Source organism: Syngnathus acus, chromosome 21 (assembly GCF_901709675.1).
Source record: "Syngnathus acus chromosome 21, fSynAcu1.2, whole genome shotgun sequence".
In the NCBI taxonomy this organism is placed as follows: Eukaryota; Metazoa; Chordata; class Actinopteri; order Syngnathiformes; family Syngnathidae; genus Syngnathus; species Syngnathus acus.
Window position 1 is genome coordinate 2,002,168 of NC_051105.1, and position 23,720 is coordinate 2,025,887.

Consider the following 23,720-nt stretch of genomic DNA (forward strand, 5'->3'; position numbering starts at 1 on the left):
TTTCATGTGGAGTGGGAGGGGCAGCAGTTGTGCGCGGCTCCCAGAGATTAACTGTGTCTACGCACAAAATTACTGAAAAGCACACAATATTGGGAAATATTGCTAATCTATTCCGTGGTTCCTTGCAATAACATGCCTTAAATAAAATAAAAAATGAAATGCCCCCCCTCCCAATAAACAAAACTGTTTTCAATAAGAAAATAATCTATATTATTTATACAATCAACTATAATAATGAATTTATCAATTAATTATTGATTTTGAGCTGAAAGCGGTTGTTGACATGAATATTTAAAATAGGTGACAAAGCTACTCAGGGAGCAACTCATCGTCAAGGTCGTCATCAGCAAAGTCGTCATCATCCGGCCGCAGCTTGGCCCCTGTCTTGGGTCGCTCCATCGGGGGCCCCAGCGGGTCCACATAGGAGGCATCTACGCATGGACAGCTTTTTATTAGCCACGTGGTCTTAGGTCATAGGTGGCGTCTCCTCACCAAGTTGTTTGGGGCTGCTGCTCTCGTAAGGGTCGCCGGAAGCAGGGAGTGACATCACCTGGGCGCCCAGACGCTCGCCTTTGTTGCCGTTGCTGCTGCTGCGGCCGCTGTCTGCAATGCATGCACAGAATTACGGCCCACAGCTGCCTTTCTGGGAGCAAATAAAGTGTTTTCATGGCAAACTATGACATTATTAGCGATTTTATCCACCTTCCCTCAAAGTTCCCAACTGGTGACACAAAGCTACTTGGCAGAAGACAAAAGCTATTTCTCAAGTGAAACTTGAGAACGGTGATAAGGAAGTTAGACTGTGTACTATTAAAGTTATTTTCGTACTTCTTAAACAGGAGGCGAACTTTGTCAAAAGTCAAATGACTTTAAAAGGCAAGAGGGAGACTGAAGAGTGCATTTCTTTTCTCTCACGGGATTCTCAGCACATATCTACTCCAAGTGCTGCAGACTTTGCAGAAAAGAGGGAAAACTCACATATACATTCAAGGTTTCACACATTTGGATTTCTGTCCAGAAAGTCAACAAAAAAGCAGCGTTCACATGTGAGGAAGGTGTGTTCGGGTGCATGAGAAAAGTGAGCCATGGGGCGTACTAATACGAGCTGAACCGTCATGGGATCCATCGTCGGGAGATTTGACTTGATGTTGACTTTGTGAGATGGATATTGAGTGTGTTAAAGAAAAAAAGCGGGACTCACCAGCACTTCCGCCACTTCCCTCTCTCCGACCTCGGGCACTCCCCTCTCGCGCCGACTTCACCCTCTGAAGGAAGAAGAGACGACAAATTCGCGTCAATGGAACATTACATCTATATAAGGCTTAATTGTCCGAATTGTTACGTTCTTGGTCAAAGACAAAATACAATTTTGAGTTTTCAACAAAGCCCAACTCTTTTGGGTGTGTGTGCAATATCAGCCCTAAAAGTGAAGCTGCCAAATCGAGTTTCATGACATTGATCAGGCCAAGCCAACATGATAAGTCATTGGCGCCATGACGACACTTTTGGAACACAACGCAGCGCACTCACTCGAAGCTTCACTGACAATGTTGGAAGGCCACTTGATTTATTTTTAACGCTTTGCCGAAGCGGTCGGATCGCTACGGTCTCAGACGGTGGATATGCAGGGGAATTTGGGGATGGGTGAGCTAGCTTTCTGGCTCCTCCACAGTTGTCGTGCGGACCACTGAGTGATCTCATTGGAGAGCAGCTGGTTGTGATTTGACAGTCCCTCAAGCCGTACCCGCTGCTCGCTGCTGGCTCTGCACGTGCACGCAGGGCTGCAACGTGTGCTTCTGTTAGACCCTTGCAGAGGTCCTTAAAAGGAGGACTTCGGTCCACATAGCCTTTCTCTACAGACCCAGACCTATTGTTAGATTATTTCTAACCTGAGCAACTTGCGTTAGCCAAGGGACATGTCTTGGGAAATGTTTTAAGGAGGAGCCTGTCGGGTGTTTGGTGTCATGAAGCTTCTGCTCTCCAAAGAATGACGAAAAAGAAGCAGCCAGATGTTCCTGATCTCCATTGCGGAGCCGCACTGAACGTCTTACTTGGCCATCAGACACACAAAAGAAGGACACGTGTTTTGAATCAGGAAGGGCGTGAACGGGTACAGTATGATCAAGAGTGTTATATGATATTTTGCTTATAACGGCTCATACGACGCGTAACACTGACTGTTGCCCTCCGTTTTAGATACCTGCTCTCTGAGCTCTTTCATCTTCTCGGCTTTCTTCAGCTTGCTGGTGTAGTCGTCGACCTCCTGCAGCAGGCCCATGTCCTGACTCAGCCTCAGCAGGAAGCGCAGACCTGGACACACACATGCATACAGGTCGTTCTTCTCCACATTGAGTAGCAGCCATGTTGTGTGAAAGTAGCAGGATGTTGAATTACATTCCACATTTTCAGGGAACCTGCGGTGGATTTCTTTGTATGTGTCCAGAGCTCTCTGGTAATTTCCTGGAAACAAAAACAACAAAAGTGTTATGCCAACATGATTGAATACACGGAACAGTTTTAGGGACAAGATGAGTAAATTATGAACATGCCGACAAGGCAGGCAGCCCTCACCACTTCTCCTGTAGCAGCTGGCCACCATGAGTTGCCACCTCACTTCGGTCGGCCTGGGGAACATAATAGCGTTGAAATTGTACGGAACAAAGGCAGGCGTGCATCTCGCCGCCTTGTTAACTCACTGCACAAGGATGGCTCGATCAAAGTAGTGAATGGCCTTCTCGTAGAGCTGCGTCTGCACGTAGTAGGCCGCCAGCCACTCGATCACCTCCATGTTGCAGGGGAACAGCCTGAAGGACTGCCAAGGAAGTGACATCATCATCTTGGTCGTCAGCATAATGAAGATGCCGTCCGTACCTCGCAGTAGTAATGCAAGGCCTGCGACTTGTCCCCCTCCAGGTCGTGCAGATCGCCCAGCTTGGCCAGAGCCTTGGGGTCGTTGGGGACCACGCTGATCACCTGCATCAGCCACTCCACCGCCTGGTGGGGGTCCTCCAGGAGCTCGTAGCTGACGCAGTTAAAGAGGAACAAAAAAAAAAAAAAAAGCCCACACGGACCAAAACCAAGGCCAAAAAATCCCAATGTTTTTTTGTTTTTTTTCCTGCGTTGGAGGATACGTGTCAGCCAGCTGATACATGACCTCAGCGCTATCCCTGAGGATGGCGTGAAGCTTCAAGAAGCAGTCCAGCGCATCCTCCAGACGATTCAGCTTCTTGTACGTGAGACCTTGGGAAAAGAGAAAAAAAATGCATTTTGCTCTGCTCTTTGTAGAGGAACAAGAAGGTGTTCCTTTTTGGAGGTTACCCAGGTTCCGGAGGGCCTCAGTGCAGGAGGAGTCGTTCCTCAGCGCCTCTTTGAAGAACTCTGCCGCCTTGGCGTAGTCCTGCTTGACGAACTCCGTGTTGCCTTTGTTGACCAGAGCGCCGGGGTTGTAGCGGTCAGCAATCATGGCCAGGTCGGCGTAGCGCTCGGCCTGTTCGTAGTCTTTCTCCTGCAACATAACCCCACGCAGATTTATTTTTCTCAATTGAAAAACTCCTCTGACAACTCTAAAAAAAACAAAACAAAAAAACAGATGTACCAAAAAAAAGAGAGCAGACAGGTTGGTGGATGCGGCGCTTTTCACTCTGCTGTCCTTCTTCTCAAACGTCTTTAGTATGGCCACTGCCTGTTGAACGCAGCAAAAGATGTCAGGGTGCAAAAAGTCAAGCTCGTTTTAATGTGAATTGTACGTATTTCGTACTGAGCGACACGTTCGGGCAAAAGTCCAAATGCAATGAAGGAAGCAGAAGGCACACGTACCTCTGCCTTAGGCATGCAGATGAGCGTGGGGGGGGAACAGGGTGCCAAAAGACAGAAAGAATGGAGTCAGTGAGAATGAGCAGGAAGCTGTTGCAAAGATGAAAACAGAAGCAAAACGAGGGAGACAAACATGGATCGCCTCACACGTCACAGAAGTGGCCAACTTGCTGTTTGAGCTCTCACCTGGTTGAAGTCCTTCTGCCTGAGGTAGGTGATGGCTTTGTTGATCTCCAAGTCGTTGGCCAGCTCCACGTACTGAGAGCTCTTCACCATCTCCACACACCTCCACATTGACAGGAACGTTTACTAGTCTAACACTTAACTTGACGCAATCATCTTTATGCAAGCCACACAATAAACGAAATTGACCGTTTTGGCTGTGAGTAAATAGACACAAGACAAACCAGTCAAATCCGGCGGCAAAGGAGGACTCGATGGCCGGAGCGATGAGCTTGGCGGCCGTCATCACATACTTCTCAGCACGAGCTTTCCTGTGCCGTACGATCAATGTGTGATTCATAAATAGCAACCCGCTTAATCAATGTGCTGCTTGCTTTTCTTACAGGTCTCTCTCCATTTGGTGTAGCTTGTCATTCTTGATGGCCTCCATCAACATGTTAGAGCTGATGTCATCCTGAAAGGCAGGACAGAAATTAACACAGCGAATCGAATCTTTTTGGGGCTTTTAGCGACAACAATTAGGACTCATTGGCGGGCAATCAAACACACACACACATGCATAGTGTTTCCCTCACCGTAGCTGCGATGTACTTGTCTTCGTGCTGCACACGGAGGGGGACGGCAAGGAGCTTGTGGAAGGCGTTCCTCATGCCGTCGGCGTCGCGGATGGCGTAGTAGCAGAGGACCAGGTTGTAGGCGGTCCTGACGTTGGCGCTCTTGCTCATGATATGCTCAAAGGACGCCACGGCGTCCGAGTACTGGCCCAGCAGCACAAAGACGGTGCCGATGTTCTGCATGATCTTGATCCTCATCTCTTTGTAGTCGTCCGAGATGTGGTCCAGCGCCATGCGGTACAGCTTGATGGCCTTGGGGTAGTTCTTCTGCTTCACCCAAATGTTGGCCATGTTCACCTTCAGACGCCCTGAGCGCGTAACAGAGGCAAAACAAGAACATGAAATGAGTCAGGTATGGCTAGCCTACAAAGTCTCTCTTGGAATTTAACAGGAAGTCAGCCATTTTGATCTCAAGCAGACACATTGGGTCACAATTCTAACAATGATAGCAATCATAAAGTTCGACTCACCTGCGTTAGTGAACATCTTGTTCTTGACAATGACTTGGTAGCTGCTCAGGGCTTCTGGATACATCTCATTGTTTTCATATTGGTTAGCCAGGTTGAGCAGAACCTGACAACAAAGATGTCAACACGTTCACATCTCATTGCTTACACTAACTTGCCTGATTTGAAAATATGCACTTGGATGACAGTTGAGCTAAAGGATGTTACAGCATGAATAAAGTAGGAAATGTGTAGCATTGAAATTATTGGCATCAAGTAGCAACACTCACAGCGTAGGTGAGATCGATGTTGATTTGTTCTGCACTGTCAGACTGCTCCCTCTGTCTCACTAAAACTCGCTCCTTCCTCTCGGCCTCTTTGGCCTTCTCAAGAGCCTGTAAAACACACACGATGACAACTAAGAGCTTGTCCAAATGAATGCTACATTTTTTTTTTTTTTTTTTTAATGAAAGGTTATCCTGACCAATTGTGAGTTGCCCATGCTTTGGGCCATGCAGCTCTCAGTGATCAATTCATTCACTTTCTTCTCCAAGAGCTTGATTTTCTCCTCGGGCCTAAGAAAACAATAACAACAAAAAAACAAATCACACTAAGGTTGTTTTTAATAACAGTTAAACATTCGACTCACAAATCCTCTTTCTTTTCCTCCAGTGCGGGCGCAGAGCCTCTAGACTGGCCAAGAGGGTCAAAAGCTGACCCTGAGCATGAAAATGGAATACATAAATCATCTTTCAGTATCAATACAAATTTATTGGTCAATATTAGACAATATTCACTAAATAAGCTCACCACGCGTTCGCGATGAGGTGAAACCAGCTGCTCTGACCGCTGACATGGGCCGAGATGCTCCATCCTGAAAGCCCCAAGACGTGTAAAAATGTTTTTATAAAAATGTTGATTCCATAAGAATATTTTCTGTAAAAAATGTATCAGGAAATAAAGTCAAAACTACCAGCACAGTTCCAGTCATGGGTCGACCGATTGAGGAGGTCATGGCCATCCGAGCCTTCAAAACAAAAATTACATCATATGATATCATCAAGATAATGACAGAAATAGCAATAAAAAACAGGACTTTCAAGGAGATATTCAAAACACTTCCCAGGTTTATTGATTTCAAGTCAACAGGAATTTTCAGATATTGGCAATGATTTATGTGACTGCTTAATTTCATACTTATGAATGGGCAGGACCTGCATGGAGCCATTTTGTATACAATGCAAATCATTATAAAATATACATATATATATTTTTTACAAGACCCTCTTTAAAATCATGATCAAACACTCAAATGTCTTCAGGTCTACTTACCCCAAAGGATGAAGGTAAAGGGCGCCCTCCTGCGGCAGTGCCAGGAACTTTAGCCGTCATCTGCACAGTAGAAGACAGTGGAAGAGCTTTATAAGTCGGCTTAACATAGATACACGTAAACAGAACATACATATTGTGATGGCCTTTTCCCGCTCAACTTACGTTTAACTGTGTGAGGTGGTACTTTTGCATAATAATGGCACAAACAATGTCGTTTACAGTATTGTACTCACCGGGGGTCGTCTTCCATGACTGGTTCGAACCGCCTCTTGGAAGCCCACGTCATTATCCAGCTCCTTTAATGGTTAAAGTCATCGTTATTAAAATGAATTTACATTTTCGGGGATTCAACTCTTTAGCTAACTAGCCTACAAGCTATCAGGCTACGTCATGGCGCCAACCTCAGTGTCAAATGTTGGGTTGTAGTCGTTGTATCCCGAATAAATATCGTCCTCTTCTCCCGCCAGATGCACATTTTCCATTTTGGCCTCCGAAAGATTGAAACGCTAGTCGGTATGGGGAAAAATTAATATAATTGACAAAAGGGGGTTTGTTGTCAATCCCAGAGTGCAACGCGGCATGAGTGGGGCTAATTTCTGTTTTACGAGACATGATTGGACCTTAGAGCATCAATCAGCCCAAACCTTCACGCTCATTGGTCAAGCTTGGTTTCGCGTTGTTGCTATGATACAAGCGTGAGTGACAAAACCACGCTAGAATTTCTAAGGATTATTTTCAGTCTTAACCTAAAATTAAAAAAACCTATGCGTGAAAATACTTATAACGTCAGTGCGTAAAACACGAAGATACTGGACAGTAGCATTTTGCTGTCAATGCTCCCGGGTTTACACGCGCTGTGGATGGGACACTTTCGCGGAAAACATCGCCTAGCCAATCATTGGCGAGCTTCACGCGTAATGGTCGGACACGTGACAGGTTTGCGCTTCAGCGTGATATTTTGCTCGTGTGGTCTTCATCTTAACGTTAAGTATCAGTTAATGTTGACCATTTAAGCAATTCTTGTGTTTTAAAAATAAATGTTTCAGAAAAAGGGGTGTTTTGAGCCTTTTGATTTGCCATAGCACGCATGTACGGACTGGACAACGTGACGTCAGAGTGGGCGGAGGGATAGATTTCACAAGGAGTCCTGCACATCTTTTTTAGAAACATTAAATAAACAAGCGCTTCAGACATGAAGATAATTACCATCATTGGCAGGTGAGTGAAACTTCATCTTTCTGTAGTGCATAATGGTGGGCATGTGAGCATGAACTTTTTTATCGCATAACTTGAATCTAAATTGAGTGTAGATTGTTTATGTTACAGTGGGCTGATAGGTCGGTCGTGGGCGATGGTGTTCGCGAGTGGAGGCTACAGTGTGAAAATCCACGACAACCAACCGGGACAGGCAGCCATCGCTCTGACTGAGATTAAGTTAGTAATCAAAATACATTGCACGGTTTTGACAACGTATGCAATATACGTCTCGCGAGACTTTAACTCAGTGAGAATCGATACATATACAACACTGTAAAATCTTCCTTATTAACAACATAATACAATCTATCCTAGCATATGATGAATAGAAGTCTACAATGTTTTAATTTCGTTTTTTTTGTTTTCCCCCCTCTTAAATGCAGAGGATGAATCAGTATTTTAACCAGTCTTCCCCCCCCCCCTTAAGTAATAGTACAGACACTTGTGTGAAAATGAAAAGTAAATTTCAACTTTCAACAACTGGGGGAAAAATACAGTTTGTATTTGTTGGTCTGAGTAGATGAATAATTAATGGATGCCAGATGCCAATGCATTCGTCACAATTTCTGTTTCCAATCCAAATGTAGGGAGCAAAAGTTAAAACAACGAGCCACCTACCCAACGACAGATACCTAAAAATGTATTGCACAGCAACATCTTGTACTTTGTTGCTTGCAACCACTGCTTCTTCTGAATTACCTTTGCTACCCTGGATTACATTCTCCTCTCTGCTGGTGGCGGGATGAGTTAGTTTACCAAAGGAGCTGGAAAAACAGGAGTGGAACATTAACAAAACACACAGCCTGTGCAAAAACACACAGCGGCAGGCTGGCCTCACGTGATCGGCCGTTATGTTACTTTCGAGGGAAAAACAACGCGGCTGTACTAGTGGTGACTGGTGGGTTAAACTTGACAGGAAGCAGATGATGGAGCTACAGGAAGTGGGAATGCTGAGAGGGCAGCTGAGTGCCACGCAGCAGTTGGCCTTGCTCAGCAGTCATGACGACTTGCAGCAGGCTCTGCAGGGGGCCTTTTTTGTGCAGGTATTTGCCATGACCCATCATCTACTAGTTACTTATTCATAAACTGTCCTTTGAGCTCTGTGCCAATCAGAGGCTTGTTAATGAGAGACTCAATCTGCAACTACTCAGTTACCAAATTAATCAATAACAATGACGATAACCTATTTATTGTATAGCGACCTTGTTTAATTTAATATTGCTCAAATTCTCAGAATTACTTTTGGGTTGAACCAAAATAAAATATTGGCAAATATCTGCTTTAAATTTAGAAAACAATGATTAACATTGACGATGACAATATTTTCTGACAGGTTAGAGATGTTTTTGTTTTGTTTTCCCTAGGAGTGCGTGTTTGAGAATCTGAAAGTGAAGCAGAACCTCTTCCGGAACTTGGAGCGTCTGGTGGGCGAAGACGTGATCCTGAGCAGCTCCACTTCCTATTTGGTGCCCAGCGCCGTCTTCTCGTCGGTGCAAAACCGAAGCCGCTGCCTCGTCTCTCATCCGGTACGTAGCGCCAGACCAACAAAATAACAATTAGCATTTCTCCAGTTTGAGAACGATTGCGTAAGATTTTCCTTGATACACAGCATTTACCTCCTAATTCAATGCAACAAGGTCAACCCGCCCTACTACGTCAAACTTGTGGAGCTGGTACCTCACCCGGACACGTTGGCAGCCACGGTGGACAAAACCCACGCCCTTCTGACTGAGGTAAAAACGGTAAAAAAATGGGAAAATAATTTTTTATTGTGACAGCATATCATACTCGCTTGTTTTGCAATCAGGTGGGTCAGGTGCCCGTCCGCCTGCGGAAAGAAATTGACGGCTTCGCCCTCAACAGAGTGCAGGCTGCCATCATTGTGGAGTCTTGGAGGCTTGTACAGGTCAGTCTGGTAATTTGTTAGCTGGATGGATGTTTAGAAAAATAAATAGTAGGAATGTACAGTACTGATTTCGGGTAAATAATTTATACAAAGATGATGGATTAACAAATTAATAAAATAAATGGATTGTTATGATGGATCAATGGAACGGATGAGTGGATCCTGTAATTACAGTTAAATTCGCAAGGGGGTGCCAGTGAGTCACCTTAAAGCTTTTTATTGAATGTATGGGAGAGAAATGAGGTCCTCGTGATGCACTTGCGAGTGAATCAATGTCCTCAAGAAGCACTCGTGCATGAATGTGTGCGTGCCAAATCCCAATAAATGACGAGGCTCATGAGTGTAATCTTTTTTCCAGTTGTTGAAAGTTTTTGTAACAGAGACCGCAAGTAGGAAACATGTTGTCAGCGAGCAGACGTCAGCTTTAGCAGCCGATGACAGTAGCCTTCATTTGAACACATTCCTTGAAAGCAATGCTTTTCACACATGTTGCTCTTTTGACACTTTATGGTGCCTGACAACCCACCAAAATACAGAACGAAAGGTCAGGGTGGCCTACTTTAAAAAAACTCAAGACCCGCATGCATCGCAAAATGGTTCCTCGTGAGACATCACAAAGGATTCTCTACAGTATTCAAAGGCAAGACATGCGTGAAGGGACATTTGTTCTCCACGTTTGTTACGGGTGCGTGGAAGAACAAGTCTGGAAAAAGTTTGACGTTTCTTTCAATCACATGTCAGGAAAAGAAGGGCATATGCAAATATAAATGAAAATAAAGTGTAAATTAATATGAAGGTTGATGAGAGTTGTTAACTTTCTGAACACTTTGGACTTGCAATCTTGTTTGTTTCCCTCAAGTGGATTCTTTGCGTAAAGTGTTTTGTTGAGTCAAGTACGCTTTTCGGTCCTTTAAGATCTTAACGAGCATGCAAAGAACACGGTCCCGAGACCGGTAGCGGTGTCCGCGATACCACGCACATAATACTAATGCTGATGTTTTTTTTAACAATTGAGGTGGATGTATCATTAAATTGATCAATTTAATGATTCAGTTGCAGCAGATTTAAAAGTATGTAATTTTGAGTTGCACACAATTGACTTGGAAATTGATCCTTTTTTTTTTTTTTTTTTTAAATGACGTGTTGCCAGCCAATAGCACGGTGTGAATAATTCATCGTCTAATAGCAACCGACTCCCGCGTCACGATGGCCTCACTTCCAAGAAGTGAAGCCGGCGCTCGAGGAATGGCGGTCCTAACCTCTCACCTGACCTTAAACCGGCTCCAATATTGTTGTGTTCCCGGACTGGAATTTTGCACAGGTCAATCTTAGTGGATTGCACGCTGCGCACATTTCTTTTTGATCCAGCCGGCGTGAGGATGGCGTCCCCTCTGCACGCTATTGCGGAATTCCCGTGTAGGATCGCATGTGAGGGGCGTCTTCGCACCGGGCTGTGGAAGTTCAGGTTCCCTGCGAGGCTCCTGTTATGGGACTTAAGCCTCAGGCTTGCATTAAGTGGCAGCTGTTAAAAACGCCACTCTGATGTTAAAAGTGGACCACGTTGCCCGGAATGCACGACAGCATCAGCTCCTCGTTTTTATCCAAAAGCACATTTTTAAATGGGAGATGTCTCCTTGTTGAAAAATGGCTCATTTCAATTATTATTAAAACAAAGGCCAAACTTGCCTGACTGGAATGATCTTGTCTTCTTTGGTTATGGTGGTTGTTCACCTGGATTGTTAGGCCGCAGTCACCCTTGCAAAATGTAGGACAGAGGTTTAGTCGCTTGAATGTTGTCCTGTCTGATTTGTGTGCGAGATGAAGACCGAATGGCTGCTGCGGGACAACCGTGTTACGTGCACAATGTGTCACCCACCAACCTACGCTTGGAATCTCAATCGACAAAATGCATGCAACAAAATCATCAAGTGGGCAATATAAGTGGAGATTGCTGAAAAATTGCCCCTGGCTGACCTCTTGAGCATTTAGATGAATATGCGTGGCAGACTTCATGTCATTTGGCTGCACTGGTGGCAAGTGCAAATATTTTGAAAGTGGTTTTTTTTTTTTGGCACAGGCGGCGTTTTGATGTGGCCGTCACTAAGGAGCAAGTAACCCAAAACGAAAAGATCAAATGCGTGTCCTTGTTACACAACAGAGCCCCCCCCCCCTCAGCGAGAGCGACCCTATGCCCCCTCTTGCCCATCCGATTACATAGAGAGAGAGAAGGGGTCCTTGAGTCAAAGCCAGCGTCGGAAAGCAGAGCATCTGAGAAAGCGGATGGTGATCATTGTGGAGGAAAAGGTTCCGCCCACCTGGCCACTTAGCCAAGATAACAGGCTCGTTGTTGAACGGTAGACTGGAACAAAGAGCGGCCTGTGAGGCCCCCCGCCGACCCTCGCGCTCCCCCCTTACCCCACCCCGTCGACCCGATTTGCTCTCAGCTTTGATTTCCTACATTGTGACAAGCTCACCTGAACTGATCCGCACACCGGACGCCACTTCATCCGCGCATGGCCGCTCTTGAAATCCTCCAGTGTGACTCCGCTCTTGACTCATCCTGAACAAACACACACATGGCATTAATGATTTCAACACTCTTTCTGTAGATCCCTGTCTCATGACAACAACATTCCTAGAAAATTACAATGTCCTTTAAATGGATATTAGAGGGCCTATTCTAAAAAAAAAATAGGCCCTCTGGCTATTTGTGTGGTCCTTGGTGACCCCTGTCCTGAACCCTCATCCCTCCATCCTGGACCCTCAGCCAGCCAGTAGAATAGAATATCGAATAGATCTTTATTGTCATTGTCACACATGTACAACAGTCATCTTGACATTATTATTTTCAACGTTGCTTCATACATGTGCACATTGGTGTGGTGCACAAGACTCAGCTGTCCATCTCCTTCCTCAGGATGGCATCATCTCCGTCCAGGACATCGACCTGGTGATGTCAGAGGGACTGGGAATGCGCTACGCCTTCATCGGCCCCATGGAAACCATTCACCTCAACGCACCTGAAGGTCATGCTGCACCCATTGACTTATTTTTAAGTAATTTATCTTTTACGATGAGTTGACCGTCATGCTCCGCCCACGCAAGATAACAAAAAAATTTGTATACATGCTTCAAATGAATGGAATCGAAAGAACCCTTGGAAACGGCCAGAATGAGCCAAAGATGGCTAACCTTAACTCAAACCAAAATCCTTGCTGCCAAGTAAAACTGCGTGAAACCCAACAGCATTATTTTGCTTTTGAATCTCTCGTGGACTGGCGGTCACGTGACGCTGCAGCCGTACCGAATGACCCGTCTGCTAAGCGCCAAATGATAACATGACACGTCGCTGCATACGTTACATCCTATGCGGCTTTGCCGGGAGTGAAACGGCAGGTAGATGGAGAATGTCAGCTGTGGGTGTGAAAGCCACACAGTCGCTGGGCCTGCGAGCGGGAACACTTTGGGGCCCCGACAAAGGCGTCTTTTGATGGTTGACCCACCCCGACCTCCTCACACCAGTCATCCAAAACTCACATGGCGTCCCAAGCAGACAACCTTGTAAAACTCCTCAATTAGTTCCACAATCAGATGGTAAAGGCAAGAATGTGGATTTCCGACACAATCACATCGCACGGGTACTTTTACTTCAAAGTCTTATACTTAACTCTATTGCTAACCAAAACAGAAGCACCCACCGAGAAAATCTGATAGGTGCCTCCTTCAACGAGACAACTCAACTGTTACAACTCACTCTCCCACATTCCGACTCCGAGGGCCGCGTCTTTGTCTCGGTCAATAACAAAAGAACAGGCAAATCTTTACGATGTTACGTCTAATCATTTTCTGCATCCCAAGGAGACGTTCGTCCTAAGTGGAAAATTAAGCTTCAAGTCGTTGAATGTCAAATTTCCTGGTGTGTTAATGGTCAACAGATTTATTGGAGCGTGGCATTAATCATTCACCAAACAAAATGCCTTTGTCACGAGGAAATGATTAAAGAGTGATCAATAATGGCCGTGACTCAAAGGAAGCGTGTGTATGAGTTTTCTGGTTCACGTTATACTAATCGTCGTTTCATGCGAGCGGAGTTCCATTTTCAGTCGTTATTTCTAGACACCAAACCAACTTTACATGTTTCTGGCAACAAGACAAGTTTGAAACCGAACACGCGTTTCTGTCAAGGTCACACACGAACATCTCTGAATGTCATTTTATGACCAGTATGTACTAACCTCATCATAGTGTTGCATTCAAGCGCTGCTCCGCCATGTTTGTAGTCCTTCTCTGATCCGCTCTCCTTCCGCAGGTCTGGCAGACTACATGAGGCGTTACGGTGACGGCGTCCGACGAGTCGCGAGTTCCTTTGGGCCCGTCCCGGACTTCTTTGCTGAAGATGCCAAAAGAATTGTTAGCGTATGTATCCACAAAGACAACACGGACCAGCTTGTATTCAAAACTCGTATCGTAGCTCTTGTAATTCCATTTAAAATAGAAGTCACGATATTCCACGTATTAGTGTGTGCGTTTTGGCCACTAGGGGGCAGAATCATTCACAGTTGATTTTTTGCCCATTTTGAAAGACCTCATATTGGCTGGCGATGAGTAAGTCAGGCACATAATATTTGATGTAGACTAATGTTTGCATGATCAAAAGACACGAAAGACAATTCAGTCTTGGCTAAAGCGAGCGTCCATGTTTTGGTCAACTTTCCGCCAGTTCGAATTCTTTCTGTTTTAGGAGATGTGCCAGCTGATCCCCAATGACGAGCGGCATCTGTCGGCCCGGCGGGAGCGGCGAGACCAGCTCCTTATGGGCCTGGCCCGCCTCAAGAAAGACCACTGAAGACATGGGCACTACCTCAACGTGCCACTGGAATTTATTTCACTCCTTGCAGTATTTCTTTTCCTGATTTAAAACAACAGTCAGGAATAGCTGTCTGTTTTGTGGCATAAACATTGTCGAATGGTTTCATTGTGTGGTACTGTTCTTACACATCCACATGATTTTCAAGTTTCAAAGTTCCATTTATTACGCATTGTGTTTCACTGACTGGACATCTGCAATTGATTAATTGATTTCAAGGTGGGTGAGTCCATCACACAGTGGTAGCTATTTGTTGAGCTGATCAAATTGTTTCCTGAATGCCAGAGCATGAGTCTCGCACTTATTTGCTGTGACCTCATGCGTTCGTTGCATTCACACACTTTGAACCAAACATACTTTTTTGGGAACAGGAAAGGCAATTTAGAGGCATGTTTGGTAAAGACAAAAGACAGATTTGGATTAGCAAAATGTAGCTTTCCAAAAAGCTAATGTAATGTCTTTATAAACATCAACAACAATTTAGAAACTTGTTTTCTAAACCAAGACAAAAAATATATTCCTGGGAATGAATGATTTCATTCAATTTTCATTTGGTAAAATCTAACTTCAAAAACAATGTACGTTTGTTTGACTGTTTTAAAACACTATCCTGTAGTAGTATTTAACTTAGTACAGAGAACAAGAATGAAAGATCTGCAAATATTGTGTGTGTGTGTGCGTGTGTGCGTGTGCGTAGCCCCACCCCTCCCCTATGCACATTGATGAGCATGAGAAGTTTCGTGCGCCTTTGCTTAAAGTTGCTCATCCCAGCAGCACATCTCTTACTTGCTCAAGCAGTATCTTTTAATTCAGTTTATTTACTTTTACTTGTTTATAACACATATTGAATCAAAGGACTACTTTTTATGGAAGATTAATTTTTTTTTACTGGACTCTTTCTGTACAGACAGGTGAGATAACAGTTATACATCTGACATCTGCTCATGAGATATGCCATGACAACATTATTCACGTTTTTCTTTTTTTAATTTCTAACAATTTACTGTATTATTTAATTTCTTGCTCTACTGACTTGATTGTTCTGGCGGTTTGACAGCACTGCCCAGTGGCAATTTGCATAATGAATTTGGCTTTTTTGTTCATGAACTCAATTTAGTTTTTAGAAATTTGGCCTAAAATGTCGACTTAAAAAAAAAATAGCCTGTCTTTTTGGGAATTTTTTTGTCTGGGTTGTTTGTCTACCAAGATTCATTTTACAGTGTGAAACAATCAGATTTTTAATAATAATTAAGTTTTATAGTTTTGGCCTAAAATGTTTTTTGGTCATAGCTTTTTTGTGGGTCTTCCCAAGACGGACATGTTTACCAAGATTCATGCTCCAAAGTAAAACTGTGTTCAGGAGGTTGATTCTCAAAACAATCCAATTTTATTTTCTTGGACAAAATGTCTCCAGGCTTCATGTTCCAAAGTAAAACTGGCTTCAGGGCCTGAAATTTCCAAAGAATCTGTCGCTGTGAGACTGTTTCTCAAGGCTGTCTTGGTGCCCCTGCAGGCCATCATGTCGTGGGGCGCCCTGTACGCCCAGCTGGGCGGCGTCAACAAGCACTCCACCAGCCTGGGCAAGATCTGGCTGTCGGTGCTCTTCATCTTCCGCATCACCATCCTGGTGCTGGCCGCCGAGAGCGTGTGGGGCGACGAGCAGTCCGACTTCACGTGCAACACGCAGCAGCCCGGCTGCAAGAACGTGTGCTACGACTACTTCTTTCCCGTGTCACACATCCGCTTGTGGTGCCTCCAGCTCATCTTTGTGTCCACACCGGCGTTGCTAGTGGCCATGCACGTGGCCTACCGCAAGCGTGGCGACAAGCGCTCCATACTGGCGTCCAACGGCACCGAGAAGCCCAGCGACGTGGACCTGGAGACACTCAAGCGACGCCGGCTTCCCATCACCGGCACCCTTTGGTGGACGTACACCTGCAGCCTCTTCTTTCGCCTGGTCTTCGAGGGCGGCTTCATGTACGCGCTCTACTTCGTCTACGACGGCTTCCGGATGCCGCGGCTGGTCAAATGCGAGCAGTGGCCCTGCCCCAATAAAGTGGACTGCTTCATCTCGCGGCCCACCGAGAAGACCATCTTCACTATCTTCATGGTGGCCTCCTCCAGCATCTGCATGGTGCTCAACGTGGCCGAGCTGGGCTACCTGGTGGGCAAGGCGCTGATGCGCTGCTCCGGCCGCCGTCCAAACAGTAGATTGTCGTATAACCACAAGGAATCGGTGACGCGGGACAACACCGCCTTGCAGAACAAGAAGAACGAGCTGCTGCTCTCTACCCCCACCTCCGACTCCTCCATACGCAAGACTGTGTGCTGAAGGGGACCGCCGGAACACGCGACACCAGAAGGTCGTGTCTGTTCCTAACGTGAGCCTAGGTCTGGCCTAGTAGCTTCCCGAACGGGAACGATCTGGATCCTAGATGGATCAATTCGTTTCTGATTAATCATTTCACTTTGCAAGCTTTTCGCTATTTAAGCTCTGAAAGCAGTTGGATATAAAGTAACACTTTGTTCCCAAGAGTCAGTCCTGAAAAGAAATGTCACTGTATTAAGGAATAGTAGTCTGCAACAGTTAACCACGAAATATAACCTCAAAAACGATATATTGTCACAAAAGGGAGATTTTTATCTAAAGGTAATGCAACATTTTACAACACACTGACATTTTCGACAAAGGATTCCAGCTTTAATAGTCTTGCGCCCGCCCCCAAAAAATAAATTGCATATTGGTCACAAAAGTATTTGTATTACCAAATGCAACAGGTTGAGCTGCCAGGTCCGAGGTCGGTGACCTTTTGCCATTTGTTTACAGAAAGGCACAAAGAAGGACCACCAAATTGCAGAATCGTATTGTATGTACGGCAATGGCCCAACGGAACAACTGAATGATGTTCCTCAGGGAAACGTTTGAAGTCTCCTCGTTTTCTGCCCAGAACAAAGAAATGTGTCCTGATACTTTTAACCACACTGTCTAACAATCGTTTCGGGTCATTCTCTTTGGATCCAAAGTATGTGAACGCCTGTTTTGTACATGCATTTTATCTAATTTAGCTAAAAGTACGTTCCAATCATATTTGCTTGAAGAAAAAAAAAAAAAAAACAACAACTGGAAAAGTGACTGAGTGTCATGTGACTTTTGGTTTGTTTTATAATTTATTTATTAACTCCAGTGTGACATTGATGTTTATTTTGTCGCACCTGAGCGTTTTCCTTGATTTTCACCGAGTCGCTACACTGACACCTAGTTTGTTTTTTGACACTGTGTTGCTTTCTTACTCACTTTAAACTTGTTTTTTGCTGTATTTTTGTGATGTATAATCTAAGTGTGATTGACCATGCCTAATTTTAATGCTAACTAGTAGCTTAAAATGAAATAAATAGGACAAAGACTAACATCAAAGCCTGTATTTGTCTGTTCCTGGGCTAAACCGTGACACCAGATGAGACTTGTTTCAAGTCACATAAAAATGAAATTAAATCAAGTAACATACATCTAAAATAAGATAAATCTACTCACCTTCTGAAGACGGCATGTAATGGAGCAGGCGAGGAAAGATGTCCTTGAGGAGCGATACTGCCCCCCAGTGGCCGTTTTGGGCACTGTTGAATTTCAAAAGTTTTGCGTACACCTGTATATATATTAAAATGAAGGAAAATTACTGTTAAATTCTTTTTGTTGACGTCAAATTGCTTAGTAATACTAGCAACATGCCAAGTGTCTTTAAGGTTTCCAAAAGTGCGTGTGTTACTTGTGTGTTGCGTTGTATCAGCTTTCAACGCTGGTCTTATTTTAACGGCTGGTGGCGCGCTAATCGCAGCCGACTTGCCAACCTCCCCCTCAATAACAAGACGAACCTTGTCTTTGTCCTCCCTGCTCCCAAAATAAACCCCCCTTGCCCCCACCAATGGGGGAAAAAATGTTTGGTGATTGGAAGGGTGTGATCACTAATTATACAAATTATGTAACAAGTGATGTCGTAACACGCTTAACTTTAACCTTTAAAGACAATTATATTCAATATATTGAATGTAATTTTTCTTAATCAAAATTTTGAAAAAAATAATAATTTTGCTCTATTTTACCATCTCATACCTGAGATTAGTTTTTTACCCTTTAATGTTTAAAAGCTGGCATGTTCTTATTTGTATTAGTCCGACATTTTCTACATTATATTTAGAAATATATATTTAATTCATTTCTGTTTCATGCATAATTCTGTGTTTGCATATTTTCCACTGATGTCATCTGTGTGCAAACTACTTATTTTCATGACGCCTTTTGAACTTTTGGTGGAGGGGTCAGGGGCTGTGCACAGGGTGGTGGACGTGGGGCAGTGTCACTCAGGCACGTAATGACTGGCAGTGCAGACACCTGAACGCACCACGTAACGAAACAAGTTTGTTTCTCTTATTTATTTATTTTCTTATAGTTCTCGGGCACCCAGAGGAGGTCACACCCAAGTACGGGCAGGGCCCCACATAGATGGAAGAGGGCGTGCTGATTTTTTTTCTACTCCGCGGGAGGGGGGCGAGAGGGGGGGCTGGGACTTCTGCCCCAGGGGCACCCCCAAAGCATGTGAGCTTTTGCCGTGCACTTTAAAGAGCGTCCTTTCTGCTGTGTCAAGGTATGAGCACATCTATGCTTTTTTTACTGGCACACAAGAAACACTGAAATGATTCTCATGATATTTCAATATGAATTATGGGCGTTTTAATTAGTCTTTGGAGTGCAAACAAAGCCAACAATGGTGCCTGCTCTAGTGGCCTCTGCTTTGTCACTTTTTGTGCGTCTGTGTGTGTGTTACCGTTACATTTTTGCTACTTTTTAAAGAGCTTGTCCACCTTTTTAAGAGAATTCAAGAGCTGCGTTGGAAATTTACAAGATTTAATTAAAGTTATTTAATTTGGGGGGAAAGGCATTACCAGGCCACCGTAATGCCGGGAAATATTTTATTATTTACATTTGTTTAGGTTGCATAATGTTAATTTTCATCATTTGTGCTTCTCGCAGGTGTGGAGAATATCAAGAGCGTCAGTCCATGGATTTATTAGCTTTAAAACAGCGACATTATTGTAAGTTTTTCCTCCTTTTAATTTTATAACGAACATGCTACAAAAGATGACATTGTTAGTTTAAAAAATGACCCTCATAGCTCAGAATTGAATGATTTGTAGGTGATTTATTCATTTTCAAGCTATGTAAGGGACATTCACCATTTATAACATTTTAAGAATTGTTAAAGGTATTTGCCTGTCATTTTCCCCCATTATTCATGATGAGAGATGCGTTGAAATGTTTGAATTTCATCATGTGCCATATGGCATCACTTTGTTGTTTAAAGCGTATATTGAATAGAGTTCATTCATTTAAATTTTCGTATGAATTTGCTTTTACTTTTTATAATTCATAATTTGTAACACGTTGGCTTTGCAATTTGAAAAATGTACTATTTTTTACTATTTAGTTGGCATTTTCCGTTGGTGCAGCAGGTAATAATTTACCTGCGTTCTTTTTTAACTTTTTCACAACATAACATATTAGGATCAAACATGTTCTGTCCTAATTTTGGAATACTTTATATAAATATATTTTATGGAGTCCACCCCAACGTGCTAAAAAATATTTGATCATGCAAACTAAAATTGGATCACAAGTATAATTTTTTTTCTGATTGGTGCTTTTTTATAGGGCTTCTTTAATTAGTATTGCTAATAATTACAATGAGGCATGTACAGTGGGTAGCCAGTTGAAAGGAGGGTGGTGTCGCTATTTGTTCCCGTGTGTGTGTGTGTGTGTGTGTTTTGCAGCGTGATAATGTCGATCTCAGCACATGCCTGCTGGCCAGTGGAGCGAACAGGTGAGCAGGCAAGCAAGCACTGCCTGCCGAACAGAAAGAGAGAGAGAGCGAGCGAGCGAGAGAGGACAGTTTAGTACAGTAGATGAAATGTGTTGATGAGATTTACCGTAAGAGACTAAGTTGTGTCTTTGAGAACAACTGTCCATCCATTTTGTAAACCGCTTATCCTCACGAGTGTCGTGGGCGTGCTGAAACTTATCCCAAAAGTCTTTGGGTGGCAGGCGGGGGACACCCTGAACTGGTCGCCAGCCAATCGCAGGGCACACAATTTGGAGTGCTCAATCGGCCCACCGTGCATGTTTTGTAATAATTAAAAAAAAGAAAACTGTGCAAAGTTTGCATGTTTCCAATTCCAGCATATTACATTTGAGGATGTTATTTTACCTGAGCGCCGTCTGTCGTCTGCCCCTCTTCCTGACCCGACATTGTCCACAGGCTGGCAGTCTTGAAGCATGGGTGACTGGAGTTTTCTGGGGCGTCTGTTGGAGAACGCCCAGGAGCACTCGACGGTGATCGGCAAGGTGTGGCTGACTGTTTTGTTCATCTTCCGGATCCTGGTGCTGGGCGCCGCCGCCGAGGAGGTGTGGGGGGACGAGCAGTCCGACTTCACCTGCAACACGCAGCAACCCGGTTGCGAGAACGTGTGCTACGATCAGGCCTTCCCCATCTCGCACATCCGCTTCTGGGTCCTGCAGATCATCTTCGTGTCCACACCCACGCTCATCTACCTGGGACACGTGCTGCATATTGTGCGCATGGAGGAGAAGCGCAAGGAAAAGGAGGACGAACTGCAAAAAGCCAACAGATTCCAGGAAGAGGTGAGGGGAACCTTCATTGGGTTGCCAATTTTAAGACTTTGGGACAAAAACCCTTCAGACACGTTAATGCTTACGAGATGAGGTTTGAAGATCTGTCCCTCTGCTTCCAGGAGAAGGAGCTGCTGTACAGGAGTGGCGATAGCAGTGGGGGACGTCGAAGCAAAAAGCCCAAGCCCCCCATCCGGGACGAGCACGGCAAAATCCGCATCCGAGGAGCTCTGCTGCGCACCTATGTCTTCAACATCATCTTCAAGACTCTCTTTGAGGTGGGCTTCATCCTGGGCCAGTATTTCCTGTACGGGTTCCAGCTGCAGCCCTTGTACAAGTGCGCCCGCTGGCCCTGCCCCAACAAGGTGGACTGCTTCATCTCGCGGCCCACGGAGAAGACCATCTTCATCATCTTCATGCTGGTGGTGGCTTGCGTTTCGCTTTTCCTCAACCTGCTGGAGATCTACCACCTGGGTTGGAAGAAGCTCAAGCAGGGCATGACCAACCCTGTCTCGCAGGAGCAAGAGTCCGCGCGACGCTCCGCCCGTACCGACGCCCGTGAGCCGCAGTGCTCGACCCCCGGGACCGGGGGCAAGTACACGGACGTAACGGCCGGCAGCGGGGCCTTCCTGCCCCGGCCGGAGTTTAAGGTGGACAACTTGCAGCAGGAGGAGGCCCTCCGTCAACACGCGCCCGTCGCCCACTACTACATCAGCAACAACAACAACCATCAGCTGGCCGCCCAGCAGAACTGGGTCAACCTGGCCACGGAGCAGCAAACTCGGGAGTTGAAAGCAACGTCCCCCACGCACACGTCTTCCTCCTCCTCCTCTTCCTCATCCAACCAGCCACCCGTGGTGGACGCCGCCCACAGTGCCACCCCGAGTACCAGTCCGAGTACCCGCAGCAGCCCGGGCTCCGAGATCAACGAGTCTGATAAGTGCCACTTCACCACCACCACCACCACGGTGGAAATGCACAAGCCCCCCGTGACCACCACACCGGACCCTCGGCGATTGAGTAGGGCCAGCAAGAGCAGCAGCGTCCGGGCCAGAGCCAACGACTTAGCGGTATGAGCCCCGCTCCGGGCCTCCCTAACCCGGAAAGCGACACTTCCTGACGGCAAAATGATACCAAAAGGTGGCATATATCTTTCCGTTTCGCACGTAACCCACCTAGGAGGGACATTCGTGTGGCTTTGATACTACTAAGTTGGACTTTGAGCCTTCCAAGCAGAGCCCAGGGAAGCGGGTACATTGACAAGTTAGTGAGCTTTCACACAACTAAGTTTCGGGTGTTAAATGTTACACCTCGGTCCCCTGACCCCTTTGCGCACCGCTGCTGTTTCACTTGTGATACTACTTTTTAAACGCTCCGAGACAGTGACGACCCGGGAAAAGCCAGCTTTGCCGCCAAGTGTGAAAGGGGCTGAGGACTCTTTCGGGGAAGATCTAGTTTTGTTTTGTTTTCTTCTTCTAGCTGCACTGAATGGACTCCTGTGGGTGCCCGGTTTTAAATCGGTACCCACAATGCACTGCAGCACCCGCCCCCTGAACAGAGCAACGGGCTGGCCCTGAGGGAGTCTCAAACCGCTAACATGGCACTTGACACAAAATGAAACATATTATTGAATTCTACACAAAACAAGACTTGTCATTTTGTAAGTAACATACTTTGACTTTTCCAAACACATCCAATGAAGTTGGCTTCACTCACAAAGTACAACAAAAACCAAAGATGTCATTCAAACACTTTCACCAAAGTGCTGTCTTCAGGGCCTTTTACCAAAAAGATGCAATTTCTTATTTTTACGCAGCAAAAATGAGAAAAACATTCTGACAGTATTTTGCATTTTTCCCCCCCCAGTTTACATTTTAGTAGTTGATTTGCACATGTAGGAAACAAAATCTAACATTGCTAGAACGAGAGAGCGTCCTCTAAGGAACATAAAATCTTTTTAAAAATGTCTTAACATCTGCTCACAGCAGAGGCAGAGTTTTAAAGAAATTTGAAAAACCAAACAAAAAGTTATTCATTTTATGACGACAAAAGTAGAATGTCAGTTTGTGCGTGTTCACGTGTGTGCGCGCGCGCGTGTGTGAATGATCCTTTTGTAAAGTTGATGTAAATGTTCATTTACCTCAAATGTTTACAAAAACTGTTACTAAATAAAACTTTTTTGTACTAGAGTATTGTGTATCAATAATTAATTTAAGGGTCATATTACATTTGACTTGTTAAAAAAATCTGAATTATTTGGGTGCAGTGTAAAAGTCGACTGCATCATCTTGACATTGCTAATTTTGGGGAATCGTCTCTTGGGTTGGACATCAGTACGATTACGCTCGAGGCTAACCGGGTAGAGGGCACAATAACAGACACGGGACAAGCGGCACCATAACCCTCAGGCGGGTCCGATACACGAGTGGTCAGTGGCTGCGGAGTGACAGCAGACGAGCTCATCAGCCGTCACTCGCCTCACACACGTCAACGGTTCGCACGCCACACGGACCTTCGCATTTAACACGCACCGACGGCTGCTTCACTGTGACGAGCGTTCACATGAGCCTCGCAGCCTGTAGTCTGCGTTGAGCTTTTCAAGTTGGAAAAGTTTGTCACTCAA

General features: G+C 45.0%; 4 protein-coding genes and 1 long non-coding RNA gene across 7 annotated transcripts; 3 read left to right on the forward strand and 2 right to left on the reverse strand.

The window, feature by feature from the left end:
- Window positions 1–277: 277 nt before the first annotated feature.
- LOC119115449 (intraflagellar transport protein 88 homolog) lies at window positions 278–8,568 on the reverse strand. Of its 2 annotated transcripts, XM_037239927.1 has the most exons (26): window positions 8,264–8,568; window positions 6,790–6,894; window positions 6,622–6,684; window positions 6,389–6,448; window positions 6,030–6,083; window positions 5,867–5,930; window positions 5,706–5,775; window positions 5,541–5,631; window positions 5,347–5,451; window positions 5,081–5,183; window positions 4,572–4,918; window positions 4,380–4,450; window positions 4,221–4,307; window positions 4,000–4,099; window positions 3,817–3,822; window positions 3,596–3,682; window positions 3,319–3,505; window positions 3,132–3,240; window positions 2,872–3,022; window positions 2,697–2,812; window positions 2,572–2,624; window positions 2,395–2,460; window positions 2,201–2,310; window positions 1,202–1,265; window positions 493–603; window positions 278–431 (listed from the first exon to the last, which is right to left on the reverse strand). In XM_037239927.1, the coding sequence occupies exons 1-26, from the start codon at window positions 8,300–8,302 to the stop codon at window positions 310–312; spliced, it is 2,541 nt and encodes an 846-aa protein (XP_037095822.1). In that variant the 5' UTR covers window positions 8,303–8,568; the 3' UTR covers window positions 278–309. The 2 variants fall into 2 exon arrangements, with proteins under 2 accessions (XP_037095822.1, XP_037095823.1); XM_037239928.1 differs by lacking the exon at window positions 3,817–3,822.
- Window positions 7,448–14,526, forward strand: cryl1 (crystallin, lambda 1). Of its 2 annotated transcripts, none has more exons than XM_037239930.1 (9): window positions 7,448–7,606; window positions 7,715–7,822; window positions 8,562–8,688; window positions 9,010–9,171; window positions 9,283–9,378; window positions 9,453–9,551; window positions 12,469–12,577; window positions 13,861–13,967; window positions 14,293–14,526. In XM_037239930.1, exons 1-9 carry the CDS (start codon window positions 7,581–7,583, stop codon window positions 14,395–14,397), a joined length of 939 nt encoding a protein of 312 aa, XP_037095825.1. In that variant the 5' UTR covers window positions 7,448–7,580; the 3' UTR covers window positions 14,398–14,526. The 2 variants fall into 2 exon arrangements, with proteins under 2 accessions (XP_037095825.1, XP_037095826.1); XM_037239931.1 differs by having other exon boundaries at window positions 7,451–7,606; window positions 7,699–7,822.
- On the reverse strand, window positions 9,548–13,917 carry LOC119115456. Its single transcript, XR_005096150.1, has 3 exons — window positions 13,787–13,917; window positions 12,026–12,111; window positions 9,548–11,306 (listed from the first exon to the last, which is right to left on the reverse strand). It is a non-coding gene; the product is annotated as an uncharacterized LOC119115456 (long non-coding RNA).
- A 417-nt stretch (window positions 14,527–14,943) lies between the features above and the next one.
- On the forward strand, window positions 14,944–17,828 carry gjb8 (gap junction protein beta 8). Its single transcript, XM_037239932.1, has 2 exons — window positions 14,944–15,329; window positions 15,932–17,828. The coding sequence occupies exon 2, from the start codon at window positions 15,938–15,940 to the stop codon at window positions 16,748–16,750; it is 813 nt and encodes a 270-aa protein (XP_037095827.1). The 5' UTR covers window positions 14,944–15,329; window positions 15,932–15,937; the 3' UTR covers window positions 16,751–17,828.
- Window positions 17,829–18,989: 1,161 nt separating this feature from the next.
- gja3 (gap junction protein, alpha 3) lies at window positions 18,990–23,279 on the forward strand. The gene is made up of 4 exons (XM_037239929.1): window positions 18,990–19,058; window positions 19,445–19,506; window positions 20,727–21,109; window positions 21,220–23,279. Exons 3-4 carry the CDS (start codon window positions 20,744–20,746, stop codon window positions 22,171–22,173), a joined length of 1,320 nt encoding a protein of 439 aa, XP_037095824.1. The 5' UTR covers window positions 18,990–19,058; window positions 19,445–19,506; window positions 20,727–20,743; the 3' UTR covers window positions 22,174–23,279.
- Window positions 23,280–23,720: the final 441 nt, after the last annotated feature.

Bases quoted from the DNA above. Each gene is read 5' to 3' on its own strand.
- gja3 (XM_037239929.1), top strand. From the start codon at position 20,744: ATGGGTGACTGGAGTTTTCTGGGGCGTCTGTTGGAGAACGCCCAGGAG. The intron at 21,110-21,219 runs GTGAGGGGAACC...CTCTGCTTCCAG, and splicing joins CCAACAGATTCCAGGAAGAG to GAGAAGGAGCTGCTGTACAG.
- LOC119115449 (XM_037239927.1), bottom strand. From the start codon at position 8,302: ATGTTGCTGTGCAATACATTTTTAGGTATCTGTCGTTGG. The intron at 4,100-4,220 runs GTTTGTCTTGTG...GTCAATGTGGAG, and splicing joins TTTGCCGCCGGATTTGACTG to GTGTGTGGAGATGGTGAAGA. The intron at 1,266-2,200 runs GTATCTAAAACG...TTCTTCCTTCAG, and splicing joins TGAAAGAGCTCAGAGAGCAG to AGGGTGAAGTCGGCGCGAGA.
- cryl1 (XM_037239930.1), top strand. From the start codon at position 7,581: ATGAAGATAATTACCATCATTGGCAG. The intron at 7,607-7,714 runs GTGAGTGAAACT...TTTATGTTACAG, and splicing joins ATAATTACCATCATTGGCAG to TGGGCTGATAGGTCGGTCGT. The intron at 8,689-9,009 runs GTATTTGCCATG...TGTTTTCCCTAG, and splicing joins AGGGGGCCTTTTTTGTGCAG to GAGTGCGTGTTTGAGAATCT.
- gjb8 (XM_037239932.1), top strand. From the start codon at position 15,938: ATGTCGTGGGGCGCCCTGTACGCCCAGCTGGGCGGCGTCAACAAGCAC.